At 41.0% G+C, this 17,412-nt stretch overlaps 1 protein-coding gene across 3 annotated transcripts in view; it reads right to left on the minus strand.

The window, feature by feature from the left end:
- Positions 1 to 6,129: 6,129 nt before the first annotated feature.
- FOXN1 (forkhead box N1) overlaps positions 6,130 to 17,412 on the minus strand; it is a 36,178-nt gene continuing 24,895 nt past the window's right edge. For all 3 annotated transcript variants that reach the window (XM_032129745.1, XM_032129742.1, XM_032129743.1), the window contains exons 5-9: positions 14,753 to 14,880; positions 13,870 to 13,966; positions 9,103 to 9,310; positions 7,954 to 8,481; positions 6,130 to 7,059 (exon numbers count right to left, since the gene is read on the minus strand). In XM_032129745.1, the coding sequence (XP_031985636.1) occupies positions 6,797 to 7,059; positions 7,954 to 8,481; positions 9,103 to 9,310; positions 13,870 to 13,966; positions 14,753 to 14,880 (1,224 nt within the window). In that variant the 3' untranslated portion in view covers positions 6,130 to 6,796. The remainder of the gene's footprint in view (positions 7,060 to 7,953; positions 8,482 to 9,102; positions 9,311 to 13,869; positions 13,967 to 14,752; positions 14,881 to 17,412) is intronic.

The following is a 17,412-nucleotide window of genomic DNA, read 5'->3' on the forward strand; positions in this document are numbered from 1 at the left end:
CTGTTTTTTATGAGCAATATGAAAGGCACAGTGCACCAATGTTGTGCCGGTGTTACTCTGTTCACTGGCATTTGACTGGGGTTGAAAATCGTGTTTTTATTTCCCAAATGCATTCCTTGCCATCCTGATCTATAATTAAGTGTCTAATTAAACCTGCTGCCTGCTTTCATGTCTGCACAGATTCATAAGTCAGGAGAACAGAGGGTTCACTGTAACCCTGAAAATTAAAGTGTGCACAGAGACCTGAGCGCAAGTTCAGAGGAATAAAACTCTGCCCCAGACACACCAAAGCACTTCAGCACTGAGATGTCAGATTTTAAGGATATTTTCCCACTGGAATTCATCAGCTGGCATTGCTCATAAGCTAAATTTGAAATAACAGTGCAGAAATGACAGCTGACAAACACAGGACTATGCTTCCTGTGGCTGTGTGGCAAGACATGCTTGGAGGAAACACAAGCACAAGTGTCACCACTCAGATAACTTTTAAGAACTATTATATTTCTGCCACTGTTTCAATTTCTGTGAGATATATTAAAATGAGAAAGATCATTTCTAGCCAGAGCAAAAATTTGCACTCTTTAAATGCCTTTAATGCTAACTAAGCATTGCACTTTTCTCCTTAGATTAACTGGATATTTCGTGGAAAATATTTTTTCTGTATGTTTTAGGAGCTTTTTAATGTTCTAAAGTTGATCTAGAGGGAAAGGCAAGTACAATAAATGCCTGAGGTGATTGTTCAGGCCTGGTGCCTCCAGCAGGCCCAAACACGCTGGGCTTATTCATGTAGTTGAAATTAAATTCTTCAGCAGCTTCCTGGACGAGCAAGATCTTAAATTCTGTGTTCATCCAGATCGTGTGAATTCCCTTCTCCAGTGTTTTTTTGTGACTGGTGTGCTTCTCCCCGAGCTCTCAGTGGGTTTTTTCCCTCATCCACCCAGCCCAGGCTGCTGCTGCTGGAATGAATTTCCTGGTGCCGATGGCGTGAATAAGGAATCAATTCGTGTTACTAAATGAGGGCCTTTGCTGCACAGCCAGGCCTGATTGGTTTTGTCAGGAATAAATCTTTAATGGTTTCACTGTTTCACAACTCTCCTGTGCCCAGGTCACAGCTGGATCGATCCAGAGCAGGATTCTCCCATTCATCCAAGCAGCAAAATGGCTCTGGGGTGAACTTATTGCAGCCTTTCAGGGTCTAAAGGGCTTTCAAAAGGCCTGGGGTGGGGGTTTTGAGAAGTCAGGACGAGGGGAAATGGCTTCAGACTGAAATGGGAGGTTTAGGTGGGATATGAGGAAGAAATTCTTGGCTGTGAGGGTGGTGATGCACAATGGGAGCTGTGGCTCAACGTCAGGCTTGGAGCAGCCTGGCCTAGTGGAAGGTGTTGGAACAAAATGGTCTTGAAGGGCCCTTCCCACCCAAACCATTCTGTGATTTTATGATTGAAAAAAGGACCTAAAAATCATCAATTTCGTATTTCAGTCAGCATTTATTATGTTGATACCAAATACCTGCTATTTTTCATCAATGTGCTGCTTGAATAAGAGCCCCCAGTGAAATAAGTCCCATGTGCATTGATGATCTTCCCACTGCTGTTAATTTTCAGTAATTTCAGCTTTTCCCATGCAAAAAAAATATTCTTTGTGTGTGTTTATTTCTTTGAACTACAAAAAATAGCCCTTTTCGGCTTCTACACAGACTGCATTTAGATTTTGCTTTGTGATAACTCCATCATTCATTATTTTAGTAGTTCTCAATTCTCCACAGATGGAGAAGTCTTCTTTAAAGCTTCAGTTTATATCATTGCAGGGAGGGAATGCACAGTGAACCAGAGAGTTCTTCTTCCACTACTGAGGGTTTTGGGTTTGTTTGTGTAAGATTGGAAATGGATTAGGAGGTCAGGAAAAGCTCATGTAAAAGTGTTTGCTGGTTTCGATATTTAATAGTCTAAATACAAACATTTACACAGATCTCTGGAAGTCTGAACTACAGAACTGGAGCAGCAGCCCTGGTAAACCAAATTCTGGAATCCAAATATTTATCCCAGTAGTTTAAATTTGTTTGCAAGTGCCAATAAGTCTGTTGCACTTGTCAAGCTTTGTGTACAATAAAGCTGATGTGATATTTAGTGTTTTATCTGTTCCATAACTCCTGTTAATCACTGTTGGGTTTAAGTAACTCAGTGCTGTGCCAGGGGTTTGAAAGATTGTGCAGACAGAGATCTTCTCAGATCAGTTCGTGTCTCAACAAAAGCCAATGCATGTTCAGGGGTGATGGTTTTGTACCAAGAACAGGCAAATATGGGAGGCAGAAGCCTTGTGATAATTTGGGCTCATGAGAAGAGAAAACAGCTTCAAAACATAGTTCCAATATAAATGGTTATTTGAATTTTTTGAAGTTGAAATGAAACCTGCAATAAGAAAAGGTTAAGCTAATAAATCCTAAACTTTAGAATGCAAATTTTTCCTAATCATATGTTGGAGAGGGCAGCAGTGAGCACTTTCTTCTGTTTGGTAATAAGATATTTTTATGGTAATTACACTTAGGGTTATTTTTTCTCCTAGACAGGTTTGCATAATCTGTTTGGAAGAGGCTGATTAAGCAGACAGCATTAGCCTTGGACTGAGAAAACTTCATTCTTTCCTTTCTTTCTCCCCCTGTTTTCAGAGTGCTTAAAATGGAATTTAATGCAAATGTATCTGAAATAGATTTGCAATGTGTGCAAAATCTGATTTTATGGTAGGTATGAAATAAGGTGTCACCAGCTCTAAGAAAATGTTTATGGGCTCTCAGTATGTCAAGTTTTATCTCAAAAGTCAAAAATAAGGAGTGCACAAGCTTAGGGTTTTCTTGTATATAAACTTAAAAGCAGTTAAATAAACATGATTTCAAACTTTTTTTTTTTAGTAATGATTCCATTTTAGTAATGATTCCAGAACTGTAATTTATAGTATAACTCTTTCCTCAGGAACCCATATTGCAATGAGTTGGTTTTGTGTCTACCAGAATCACTAATGCTAAACTGAAGCAAGACAATAAAATTTCAGATGTAGTAGCCTGAAGTGGAGCAGGAAGGGAAATCCAAACCCAGACAATTTATATTAGTTAATAACTTGCAGTATTGTTTGTTTATCCTAAACAGAACTCTTTTAAAATAAAAGTTATTACAGGACTTTTCTTATAACCTCTGTGAAATGTCCAACCATTAATTCAATTCCATTAAATATAGAATGCATTGGAGAAAATACTTTAAGGTGCTCAGAATAAATAAATTTATAAAGGGAGGACAAGCCTCTCATGTGGATACAAGAAACTCAAGAAAGCACAAGAAAAAACATGTTAAAGTGTTTTTTCCCCTTTTGTTCTTTATGTCTGATCATTCTTCAAAGGCTCAGTACCAAGCAAAAAATACAGAATAAAATCTGACACTCAGATTTCTTCTCTATTTCTTCCTCCCCCTCCAGCTTGTGATCATGTGTGCAGGCACAAGCATGGAATATATTGGTGCCTCTGAGGGAATGGCTGAGCCTGAGACTGCAGAGGACACGAGTGACACACAGGAATTAACAAATCATGGATGGGTTGTTGTGCCCATCAATTATAAATCTTTGACACAGAAAAAGCAGTTCTGCTTTTCTCGCTTTCAAATCTGTGAATTTAGAGTTTCACAGATATTTATTTAGCTCAGATCAGTAATGTTGTCCAGACTCCTACTCTCAGTTTTGATGGATTTTTTCACATGCCATGGGTTTGCTTTAATCATAAATATTTTATTACATTTTTGCCATGTTTTTAGAGCGATGAACCATCTCACTGCACTTCCTCTGGTGTGTTCTCATGCATTTTCTTGTTGTCTCTCTCTACTAAATATAAAATACTGGGAATGCTGCTTGTTCTGTCAGGAATATCTTGCAAAGGCCTGTGGTGTTCTGGCCTGGTGTGGTTCACAGCGTGCAACTCAGGAGGGGAATTTGTAAGGAGTTTAAAAAGGATTTAACAAGAATTTGGTGCAAATAATGATTGAAAGTCATGGAGAACTGAGCATCTCACTCCCTCGGGGTGCTGAAAATGTTTCAGAAAATCTGTGTGCCAACTCTTTGGTGTTTGCAGAGAAAAGCTTTGAAACTGAGAGAGTCTTAGCAGGAAATTCATTCCCTGAGGATGCAGCTGTGCAGAATTCCCACTGGCACTGGTGTGGCTGAAGTGAACGTGAGGAGTTTGGAGCGTCTGGACACCTGGTCCTGCCCAGCACTGGCGGTCCTGGTCCAACACTGGGATCTTCACACACAGAGCCGAGGGAACCAACCCCTCCCATGTGCCAGACCTGTGTCTAATATTTGTAGAGAACATTATTTACCAATTATTCTTATTATTTTTGGCTTAAGAGTGATGCTGGCATGTTTTAAGGCATCAGAGTAGCTGCCTGTTCAAGAGCCACAGGGGTACAAAACCAGTGCCTGAGCACAGGGCAGGGGCTGCTTTGGTTTTGCTTTTCCTCAATGCAGGTCTGTATTAAAATGTGTATTTATTTGATTTTTTTTTTTTTTAAAAAGGCACTTAGGGTAATATTATCCTTCTAATAGTATGAAGTTGGTAGGTATTTAGTTGTAAGCTGGTGACTCTTAAATTGCACTGAATATATATATATATATATGTATACAGTTTTATATATATATACACACACTGTTTATAAATAGTATTTTATATGTACTGTGTGTTTTATGTCCATATAATTTTCTGCCCAGTTACAGTGCTTTATACACACATGCTGTGCTTTATATATATAATATATATATTACACACACATATATACACACACTTTTTAATGTATGTACACACAGTGTTATATTTATATTATTTATATTTATATTTATATTTACATATTTCTATTTGTATTTATATTTATATTCATATACTGTTTAGAAGCTTTATACTCACTACATGCTTTATACTTATAATAATATTCACATTTCTAATAATGCTTAATTTTTCCCTTATTTCTTTATGCAAGTGTTAGGATGGCCAAAACCTGATTCCCCCAGCTCTAATATGTTTGTATAACTCTCATCCTGCTGGCTTTTTTTTCCTCCCTGGAGCAGCTTGGCCAACCTGGCTGCATTTCTTCCGCTCTGTATTCTCTTTGCAGGAAGAGGAGTCAAGTGAGGATTTCTCGGTGGTTGCGTGAGGGATTACAAAGCTGCATCACATGTGCTCCTCCTAAGTTGCCTTTATCCGTCTGCCCCTAATCTCATTTTAAGTCTGGACTAGTAGGAAAGGGTGAGGGTGTAGCTTTGGGCCTGGGTTTGGCATCAGTGGGAGTGGGCAGAGCTCCCACCTTGCTGTGAGACAGCGGCCAATTAAACACTTGTGTCTCTATTTTAAACAATTCCAACTCCTTTGTTCCATCCTTCGGAATCCCTCCTTGCTTTTTTAGGGTGTAAATCACCCAATCCGACTCAAACTTTAACCTCCTTGGTTTAGTTTGAGTTTACATCATCTGTGACTAGAGATAAGAGGGTCCCAGAATGGGATGGGTTGGAAAGGACCTTAAAGATCATCCAGTGCCAGCCCCTGCCATGGGCAGGGACACCTTCCACTGTCCCAGGTTGCTCCAAGCCCCATCCAACCTGGCCTTGGACACTTCCAGGGATCCAGCTTCTCTGGGCACCCTGTCATTCAAGACACTGACATTTTTCTGGGTTTCTAGACTACTTTCCATAGTGCTGTTAAGTTCCTACTCCAGGTTACTCTGAGTTTAGACTGCATCACAGACAATAAAATTGGTTTATTCTATTTTATTCTATTTTTCTACTTTTTTATTCCAATTTTTTTGGTGGAAAATCAGAGGGAGAAAAGTGTTCCTGAAGAACTGGTCTAAGTTTAGTTCAGAGTAGGAACCTACTGCAAGATTTGGTTCAGCAACACAATAAACCCCACTGGAGGTAACAGACACAGCAGGAAGTTAAAACACAGATGCTCTCTGGATTTGGCCAACTGCAACTTCTCTCTTCTTTTTTATTACCATTTAAAAAAAATCCCTCATTTAATGGCTTAATAATTCATGTCAATGTTTAGTTTATGTGGCAAAAGATAAGAGGCATGAATGGGAATAAGCTCCAGCCAAGTAAAAATTCTACTAAATAGTTTTGTTCTTTTTTATTAAAAAAGCAGAGTTTAAAATTTCTTTTTAAATACAGTAAAACTTAGATATTTTCCACTGAAGTGTATTTGTTGCTTTGGTTTAGTCTGTCAGCAGCTTGTCTTCTATCTTCTAATACTTGCAGAATTTTCAGTTCATGTTCACCAAAACCCAGAACTTCTTTCAAGGGGACTATTAGTGTTTTAATAGGTAGATTTTATATTTCGAGTGGTCTGTGGTGGATGGTGTTGCCATCAGTGGCTCCAAGAAATAAGTTAAATTGTTGTGTGCTGTGAGTTCTGTGTTCATTTGCAAGCAGCTTTCGTTAAAGGTAAAAAAAGAAAAAGGGGGGAAAAAAAGATCAATAATTTGTTTTCCTCTTATTTCTGGAAGATGAAGAAGATGAGTGGCTTGATAAAACGGTGTTGACAAGTTCAGCTGTTAACAATATTATCTTTAAATAATATCTTAAATTTTTTTTTTTTTTCATATCTGTCTGTAGAAAATGATCATAGTAAAGCTACATATGCTGCGGGCGACTTCTGGGAAAAAAGATAAAATTCTTATTCCCGTGGACACAGTCTCAGCTGACATCAATCAGGGCGGTGTGTGATGGTTAGGACTGGGTTTCCATCTCAGCAGTGGCGTTGGGGTGGGGTTCACATTAAGGCGATGGGTTTGGATCCGGGGCTGCTCAGGTAGGCAGGGGACACCGTGTCCAGCTCCATGAAGGCGGAGTACAGGGTGGTGAGCTGCAGGTCGGGCACATTCCCGTGCGGAGTTCCCGTCGGGATGGGCACGCTGCTGCCGCTCTCCAGCTGGCAGTGGGAGGGGAAGCACTGCGAAGACATCGGCGATGATGAAATGAGGACAAGGGGATCCACGGCTAGGCTGTCGTCTTTCAGCTCCTCCCAAAGATTCCCTACAACAAAAAAACCCCGCACTGATTAACAAATCGATTCGGCTTTCTTTGCATTTTCTCTCCGTGTACTTCTTTATATTTGCTTTTTTAATCCTTGTGCTGCAGGAGATGTTGGCTGTTAAACAATTGTGTGCAGATGATCCTAATCTCTTGGGATTGGGGAAGGGAAGAGGTTGTTTAGATGGTTATTATTTGTCTGTCTCCATACATTTAAATCTGGGAGAAAACAGTGTTAATTTAAGAAAATTCTTTCACTTGATAATTCTGCTAGAAATATATATTTATGAAGAATAAAAGAAGACGCCTCAGAAAATATAATTGCTTGGGGTGTAGATCCTCTTAATGCCTTGGGAAGGGGGAAAGAGCATCCTTTTGAGCAGAGATGTGGAAGGGGTTGGAATAATTATTGGTCAAGAAAAATGTTAAAATGTTAATTCAACCAAATTTGTTTCTCTTGGCGCCTTTCACACGACAATTCTCTTGCAAGAATGGCACTAAATAGCTGTGTTTGAGCAGCTTTCAGTTGAAAATAGGTCTGAATTTAAAGAATACATCCTAAATACTGTACTGCAGTACTTAATATCAGCAACTGTGGCCAAGGGGGGAGCAGGAATGTTTCTTAAACTCTGGATGCAAATCTGTAGCTTCCTTGGGAAACTTTTAAAAGATTTAAACAATTTTAAAAGATTTAAACCCAAAATTGCACGGTGTTTATATATAATGTAACCCAAGAAAGGTGGGGTTTGTAACAGCGGCGTGGAGTTGTAAAATAGGGACGGAAATGGATCTTGTGGAGGATGGGATGGGATGGGATGGGATGGGATGGGAAGTGGGGACATGGGATGGGATATAACAAGCCTGACTCCCCAAGATAAAAACACCTTAAACACGCACCTTGGAGATCAAAATCAGTGAGGGACGGATTAAGAGCATCGATGTCATTGCTGAGGTCTCCCTCCTGCAGCAGCGTGTCCTGCACCGTCCTGGCCGGAGAATGCTCGGGCAGCATCTTCATCCCGCAGCTCGGGGGGCTCTGCGCCGGCACTGGGGAATCCTGAGGGATGCTGGGCTGAGTCCGGAGCTGGCTTTGAGCCTCCCCAGCAGGGAACAGGCTCTGAGGGCCCGGCGTGTGCTGCATCAGCGCCGTGGAGATCTGGGGGAAGCCCTGGGGGGATGCGTAGCACCCGGGCTGCTGCCCCCCCAGCAAAGTGGGCAGGGGGCTCTTGGCATGCAGAGCTCCCGAGGCGTGGATGCCGTGTAATCCCTGAGGGATCCCGGAGGAGAGCGAGGGCTCGCATAAGGAATGGGATTGGGCTGCCATCTGCCTGGAGAGGGACGCACCTGCAGCGCCCGTCGGGCTGCAGGACAGGAGGGAAGATCGCAGCTTCTCGCTCTTGTCGCCTATCAGGGTGTCAAGTTCTTCTGGAAAACAAGGGGAAAGCCCATGACTGACTTAGCCCTGGATAGCTTGCAGCAGGAATTTTGGTGTTGTTCGGGAAATGGCAAACAGAGGTGCTGGTTCATGTTTATAAAGAACTCCAAAGTCTGAAATGTTTTTCTAAATTATCGTTGCCAAGTGAGTATGCAATAAATTCCATTTTTGGGTTTAAAGGTTGGATACTTAGCAGCTAATCTCAAATTTTAATCGATATTCCTTATTTCAGTATTCTTTTTATCATAGAATGGTTTGGATTGGGAGGGATGTTGAAGATCATCTCATTCCACCCCCCTGCCATGGACAGGGACACCTCCCACTAGACCAGGTTGCTCTAATCCCCATCCAACCAGGCCTTTTATCTTAAAGTTTAGTGAGATGTCAAGAGAAAATATTTTCTTGGTGAACCATCTTTGTACTTATCTGGAAACACCTACAAAACCAGGTCTACTTTATTTCTTCTTTTTAATATTTTTTCTTGTTTTGCCAACCAGGAAAAATCCTTAAATGCATTCCTAAACCATGTTTAAGTTCTCTTATAGATCTTGGTGAAAGGAAAAGTCCTGGGGAGAGCTGTTTGCGAACTAAAACACTGACAAACAACTGACCTGGCTTTGCCATACTCTTCCTTACAGCAACTGGGTCTTTCCTCTTCCATTTCTGAAGCTCCTCCTGCATCTTGTCAATCTTGGCTGGATTCAGAGCCCACAAACAGCCTTTCCGAGAAGAATTCCCTGACTTGTTCTCAACTTTCTCAAAGCACTTGTTCAAAGATAAGTTGTGGCGCACAGAATTCTTCCAGCCATCTGGAGCTGTCTGGAGAAACAAATCCAATGTAAGAACAGAACTCCAAGCTAAAAAAAACCCCTTTAAAATGTGTATGTGTATATATATATATATATATATATATAACTCTGTTTTGACTGGTGAGATTACAAGAAATGCTGTTGAAGTTTGTGCCTTCTGCAATGAGAAACTTGTACGTTAGAGGGAAGCCACAAAAATGTTACAGTCATGTTGTGTGGGAAGAGAGGGATCAGATAAAATAGTAACTGATCTTCTAGGCAGAAAGGTTGTCGGAGACCTGCTGGATCTTTAGGGGTGAATTTGCACATCACAAGAATTAAGTGTGTAAAAACTGATGTTCTAGAACTACCAAGAAATCTATCAGAACCTATTTTGGAACACTTAAAAATATTTCCAGCACTTCATTAAAGCCCTACGTGCTGCCTGGGCTCAAATTCAATGTCCAGGCAGACTTCAAAAGAATTTATCATGCTCCTGTAGGTGTAACTTTGTGTGCTGGCCAATTACATAACCAAATGGTTTAATCACAAGCCCTACAGATGAGATACAGGTTTCCACAGTTGATCACTCATCTCTGTGCTTTGCATTTATTTTCAACTCAGCAGGAGCAGCTGGAAGGTTCTTTAAAGTGGATCATTAAAATGATTCTTTTCTTGTTTGCAAAAATGTCCTCATCTTTTCTTTTCAATTCTTCATAAGAATTGAAAGAAATGAAATGTGGGTGAAGTTGTCCGTGGCTATTGATTCATATTCATGAATTCATGATGCAAATATTTGTCATCATAACTGCTTATATCAAGCAGAGAATTACTGAACAGAGAGCACAAGAAATGAATGTAGGTTTCCACAGTCTTTTAAAAGATGTTGAAAATTAGAATTTCCCTCTTATGTCCATTAAGTTTTTTTTCCATTCTTACTCTTTATTAATAGAGTCCTTCTCTCACAGCCAGATTTTTGATAGTTTGATAATTCCTTTAATTGTTGCCTAGTCCATCAGACTTCCTCTAAGACCATCTTTTACAAATGGATCTGATCCCATTTTGGCTTTCACATGACAGACTGTGAATTTTGAACATGCTTTGATGATATTTTTTTATCAGGATTTAACTTTTTGTACATGCTTTTATAAGGAATGTCAAAACCATTCCTTTGTAGCTTGTAAAGAATTATTGCATGGGTTTAAAAAGCCTTATTGAAGAGTTGAGGGTCAAACTGAATGCTCATTTTCTTCATTAGAAAAATAAATATGAGTGGAATTAAATATATATTATTTACTAAAAGAGAAACTATTTTCTTTTCATAGCACCATAGTTTCTACCATTTTGGCCCACCTGATGTCAGCATTTCACTATTCTGTCTCATGGGTGAGACAACATGAAGTGGAGAAGAGAAGAGAAGAGAAGAGAAGAGAAGAGAAGAGAAGAGAAGAGAAGAGAAGAGAAAAGAGAGAAAAGAGAAAAAAGAGAAAAGAGAAGAGAAAAGAGAAGAGGAGACAAACCCCAAATCTTTAGAACCTTTTCTGCCACAAGGTCATGCTAAACATGACAGATCAGTTTTTCTCCCTTGCAGATAATACTCAAGTTATTTTCTGGCACTTCCGAAAGTGAGTTAATCTATTCCTCCCAGGTAAGTTGTGTATTTAGCTACTGAACAAGCTGACCTGGAAGAATATTCCTGTTTCTTGCCCTGCACACAGGCTCCACGCACCTCTGTGTGTACCTAGACAGGATAATTGGTGTTTCTGCTCAGATGGGAGCGGCACGGGCTTCTCAGAGGTTTTCAGAACATGTGGGGGTGTAAATTAGGAGATGGTTTTAGAAACTGTACGAGCAAAAAAAGGACAGGGATTGATTTTGGAGGCTGCTGCTGGGAGCCAAGCAGGTACTTGCATTAAATTTGGGATTGCTGAGCTGTGAGAATTTGTTTGCCCAGGTAGGGCTTGAAGGAACACTCAGTGTGTCAGGTGAAAAAACACCAGTTTTTTAAGCAAATGTGATTGTTAATGAGCAAACTTTGGCTGCTGGAGTGGCTCTTGGGTAGCTGGAACCTCCTTGCTATGGCTGATTTTGGCCATGGCTGCATCCAGCACGGTGGGGATGAAACTGCAGAATCATAAAATCAGCTGGGGAATCCCAGAGTCATTAAGGTGGGAAAAGCCCTCTGAGCCCACCAAGTCCAACCATTAACTCAACACTGCCAAGGCCACCACCAATCCACATCCCCAGGTGGCACATCTACAGCACCTGAACACTTCCATCAGACCACAGACCTTTCTGCCCTCTCAGACCACTGGCAATAACTCCAATTAAAAAGATGAAAGCTTTTTGTTAGACTCACTAATCACTACAAAAAAAAAAAAAGAAAAAAAGGACAAGCATGACAAGCCAAAAATATTATTGTCCAACCCCACTGATCCTGACCAGCTCTTGAAGTTTAAAGAGTTCAGTGATCTTGCAAAACCCTTTCTCTTTAAATCCAGGTTTCAAGAGAAGGGAGAGGTACATCAAAGACTAATTCAACTTTAGCTGCGTAGATTTTTTTTTTTTTGGTAGAACGTAGGAGTTGGATTGCTCTGTTTCAACTAGAAATGAGATTGTTGCATCATAGAAACTAAATTTGCTGTGGCAGCGAATCCCAGTTAATTTGACTCGGCTTGTATCATCCCATGTCTCTCAGCAAGGCTCTGTGCACACTTGCACTCTTTTTCTCTCCTACCTAAATTGCTTCCCCTCTCCCTGTTATATCCTACTTTTCAGTGAGTGCTGGTAGCAGCAGCAAGATGCTCTTCGCTGATTTTTATGTGATTTTATTTTGCTGAAGACTCTCCAAAAGGAGGGAAGATGGAGGATATTAATTTTTGCCGTGTATTGGTAGTTCTCTGGGCTGCTGTAAAGACCAGAGGCAGACAGAGATTGATGCCTGTAAGTGTAATATTTCATTGCTCATTCTCCCCTGGTTATTTTAAGGATGTTACAGTCAAATACATGTAACTGCATTTGTAAGTAAAATGCAAAAACAAAGCTGTCACAAAATAGTGACTATTTGGGTAGTACCCCCTGCACTACGCTTTTCCTGCAGCAGTAACTTCATTCTCATCAATTTTTAAACGAAATAGAAATTAAAAAAAAAAGATATCAGGTGCTGAAAAACCAGGAAGGACCAGGATGGTCCTGGCAGAGCCCCAGTCCTGAGTCTGAGGGATTCTGCCCATGCTGGCAGCAGCAGCGCTTGGTTGAAAGCTGCTGATTAATTTTATGATCAATTGTGTTTTAAGACAACAGAGAATTAATTTGAGTTTGATCTGATGAATAAACATGCATGTGCCTATAAAAACTATTAATAATATTCCCACCTCCCTGCTTGAAATTCTTGCTGTTCTCCTGTGGGTTCCACTGGGATTTCTGATGGTAGGTTTGTTTGTTTTTCTCTCCCTTCCCTTGCTTGTAATAAATGATGGAGTAGTGAGTGATTCCTTTGGGAGGAAATCTGGGAGTACAGAAGTGTGATGGATCCTGACAGTTCCTCCTCTGCCATAATGTGGGTTTTTCTCTGATTACTGACATATTTAATCTCACTACTTTTTTGTGTGTGCTCTATTTTATCCCCAGTGTCCAAAATCACTGCAAAATGGTATTGGAACATTTATTTTTAGTTATTCTCTGTGTTCTTTTCATATTATAAATGTTTGAACTGCCTTGCTGTGGCTGTTTTAAATTTGCTTTAGTTGCTGCAGGGCTATTTGCAATAGGAAACAGGACAGACTCACTGGCTTTATTTTCGTTTTTGGGCCTTGCTCACAGCTGAGGTCACTCACTGTGGACTTCAGTGAGGTGGTTTTGAAGAATCAGCAGAAATAAAGCTCTGAGTGGAGCAGCACTTGATGATTCCATTACAGCTCTTTGAAAAATCTTAACTAATCCTCCTGCTCTTGGATCCCTGTGCTGACTGAGCATTTTCCACTGGCATTCCAAGTGTGAGGAACCATTCCCTCGTAGCAGGCATCCAAATTTCAGCAGTGCTGCTGCAAACCATCCACCCTTTCCCTCCCCAGCTCCCTGTGTAATTATGAGCTTAGCACCATTATCACACATTATACTTTTCTTTGTACAGGGCAGGCATGGGATGCTGTTGCCCAAGATGAATATCCCAGCTCCAGGATGCAGTGAGATAACCTGGAATCCTCTGCTTCCACACCAGTCTGGAGGTGCTGCAAGCTACAAGACCAGTTCTGCCTGTATTTGAGGTCTGAGAGGAAGCAGCGAATGTGTTTTTAAACTTATTCGCCTTTTTTATGAGCTGCTGGTGAGGATGGGTCACTGTTATACACCCAAGCTCACAGCTGGAACAGTTCCTAAGATCTTTTGGAGTTAAATATCACCACATTTCACATTTCTGCCCAGGTGCAAAACGCTGAGTAGTTTGTGCTCATGAGAGTATATAGTGTGTAATTGATTTGGTATTCACCTCCTAAGAAATGATCCCTTTTCATAGCTGGAATCCCATCCCTTATTCCCTCTGCTGACAGATAAGCTTAGAGGGAGATTCCCCTCCCCATCCCTGGAACTCACCTTAAAGTAAGGGAAGTGTTCTGTCATGAAATTGTAAATCTCACTGACTGGCAAACTCCCTGTCTTGCTGTTTTTGAGAGCCATGAAGATCAGGATGCTTTAGGGAGAGAAAGAAAAGTGTTTTAGCATCTTCTTCCTGACTCCTCACAACCAAAATTAGCTCATTTTTCACAGTGCGTGTAATTACTCCCACTTTCACTGTCGTAGCACAAATACAAAGATGATTTTATGTTTCCACTCAGTTGTTCACAACAACCTCCTTGCACTGCTTAACTCCTACAGGTAATTCACAGAGCTCATACAGAATGTCCAACCTGTGTTTAAAATAAAGCAACACAAAAAGCAGAATCAAGACCTTCAAATCCTGCTGGTGTGTAGTTACCAGAGGTTTCATTTGGATGCTTAAACTGGTGAAGGCCACAAAGAGACTCAAACTGACAGTGAGGGATAATTAAAATTTAATTATCTGGTCTACTTTGGGGGCTAAACCCATATGACTGCCATAGCTGATATGTTTTCTAGGCATTTCCTCACTCCAGTAAAAATCAGAGTTAGTGCAGGTGCTGGAATAGACAACTGAGTGGGATCAGAATTTCATCTGTGATGAAATTCACAGCACCTAAAATTTTGCATTAGAGAAACGTCTCACTTTTTTTGGGGGGGGATTGATCAAGACTGTTCCCCTGCTTCACAACACTTAATTTCTCTGTGCCTTGACCGGCCCCAGAGTCTGGAACATTTTGTGACCCATAGGGACAGGACAGAACAGCCCGGGAACAAGACAAATAAGAGCGAACGTGTTGTTGCAAACGATGCTGGAAACAGGCCAGGAGTAAACAGGGTATTTCCTGTAAGGTGAGGGCTTGGAAAAATATTGTATTACCTGTAGGAGTAGATGGGTTTGGGAAACAGAGGCTGCTGGGATTCTTGGCTGCTTTGAGGAGCAATCCTTTGGTAGGGGTAGTGCGAGGAAGCGATGTAAGTCACGGGGTAGCTGCCTCCTGAGGGGTACTGTGGGCACAGGAGAGATGTTATTTGCTTTACCAACAAGCTCCCAAAAATATTCCCTGGTAACAGCATTAATAACAGCATTGTTTCTGAGGATACTGCACGGAAAAAAGTATTTTCTTTATTGCCTGCTATGTGAAAATCATGAGGAACTCTGTCCTATTAATTGTCTCCAGATAATTCTTAATTTTATAGACCTAAAGCTTATCTCCCTTCAGCCATCTCTTTTGAAGTATTTCAGCCTGCTCAGCCTACCCTGAACATGCACACAAAAAATGAATGATGTAATTTTATTGACACTAAAAGAAACAAACCCAAGCCACCAGAATAAAATACTTCAATGTTCACCTTAGAAAAACCAGCTGAGTAAGTAAAGCTGCTGAAAATGTAGGAAGAAACAGAAAAGTTTTGCCTGAGCCTTGTTGGGTTTGTTTGCTTTTTTTTTTTTTGGTTGCTTTTTCTTTAGGTGCAGAGGATACAGAAAGGCAGAAACTGCAAGCATATAAAATCTGCTCCTGAGGGAAAAGCATCCCAAAATCTCTGTTAAAATCGCTGTCACCATGCAAGGCAGGGAGAAAAGCAGCAAACAATGACAAGAACTTTAGTGGATGCATCAGAATGTGTTTAAGATGAATGTATTATTATGGAATAAGTCAGTGATGTCATTCCAGGGGTCAGGAGAGCAGCACGTGAGACATTTTTGAGGTGGTTTCACGTTGCCTGTCTCGTGCTGAAGCTGTTGGGCTGCTGCCTGTCTGTTCCCTCACAGTCAATTCCAAGGAAAGGCTTCTCCAAGGAGCCACCACCTGAAGTGACATTTCCACCCCGTTTTCTGTATCAGAAAGATAAAAAGAATAGCCAGGACCCCTAAACTCAGACAATATTTATGCCACCCTTGCCTTTCCCCTGGGACCAGCAGCAGAAGCTCCCTGAGAAATGCTGACCTATCTCTTAAGATCTCTAAGCCTGTCCAGCTCCCAAGACACACTAAAGAGGTGGGATCACCAGGATAAAAAACCAGGTGAAAGACTGGAGTTAATCCCCACAGAGACAGCCTGGGTTGCACCAGAGTTTCTGTAGATCTGTTCTCAATTTTTAAACACAGCACTTGGTCTTTTTCCTTACTGAAAATTCCATGTTTTTCTTCCCCAAATTACAGTTTAAACCTGCTGGAAAGAGGCTTTCAAGAGCAAAGGAGCATTATCCAGTTTAGGTAAGATAACATCAGCTGGCTCTCTGGGAGCTCTGTAAGAGAGGAATTTCTGCCTCTTCCACATGAATATTTCCAGATGCCAGGGCTGAGGCATGGCCAAAATTAGAACTCCTGTCACATGCTATTAAAAAATCTACCTGGATGCCTTCCCTGGTACTCAAAGGTTGCTGAGGCCTGTTCTGGTGTTTTACTGCTCACCTGCAGCAGTCCTGTGTCATGAGGTTTGTGTGGTTCCTCCATAAAATTATGATGTAGCTCTCAAGACTCATTGGAAAAAAAACCCTTGGACATCTCTTAGTTTCTAATTGTAATCCCTTTTTTTTTTTTGGATCAATAGCTTCAGTTGCTCTTGGTTAAAATGGCAAAATATTCACAGTCTATTTATTTATTCTGTACTCGGAATAATTGATCTTGGTTTCTCTGTAGTTTCATTCTGGCTGCTGGAGTTTTTCTTGCCTGTTTGCTTTTATTTTTCTAGCACTGAACTGCCCGAAATGGAATGTGCAAAACCAGACTGAATAGACTCAGTTGTTTGAATGGTGAAAGAAATGAAATGTACATAATTAATCATGCCCTGCCTTGTTAAACTGAATATTGGGCACAATTAGAGTGTCCAGAGATGCTGTGAACTAATTTTTGTGTGCAGTGTGGTGCTCCCTGCCTTGTGCACTGGGTGCAGATTTTTCCCCAAGAGTAGGAAACTGAGCAATTCCTACAGTAATTCTGATTTTTATTGGTTTTGGTGGCTCTTTGAAAGGAAACAACACTAAGACGAGGCTGGTTTTGATGTCATCATGAAAGGCAAGACCTGGGCCTTTTAGGGATTATTTCTGTTTTATTGGTTTCATGAGTCCTTTTTGAGGGAAGGGAGGCTGGGGAATGGGCTGGAATGACAGGCTGGAGCTGGTTTTACAGTCTCACATGGCATGAAAGGTGTTTTATGGTGGGTGGGTGAGTGACTCCAGCCAGTGTCTGCTGCTTCATTCGGGTCAATAATAACTCATTTTTCATCTGAGTCACCATTTCTGTTGTGTCCAGCAAAGAGGAAGGTGAGGCTGTTCTATCATCTGGACAAAATTAATGAAGGAGCTGAATCCCTCTCATCCCTCTAATGAAAACTCAGTTTGAACATCCTCCACTCCAGGGCCCGCTCTCCGGAGCAGAACTTCCTTGGAGTGATTTAACTTGCACTGCCCCATTCCAGTTTGAAATGCAAAGCATTAATAATGGGGCTGCTGCATGCAGAAGAGGTTATTCCACTTCTTCTCAGCTGCACCCCATGTTCTTTTCATTTTCCAGTGTGTGATTGTGACACAGGGACA

The sequence above is a fragment of the Corvus moneduloides genome, chromosome 20, assembly GCF_009650955.1.
Source record: "Corvus moneduloides isolate bCorMon1 chromosome 20, bCorMon1.pri, whole genome shotgun sequence".
In the NCBI taxonomy this organism is placed as follows: Eukaryota; Metazoa; Chordata; class Aves; order Passeriformes; family Corvidae; genus Corvus; species Corvus moneduloides.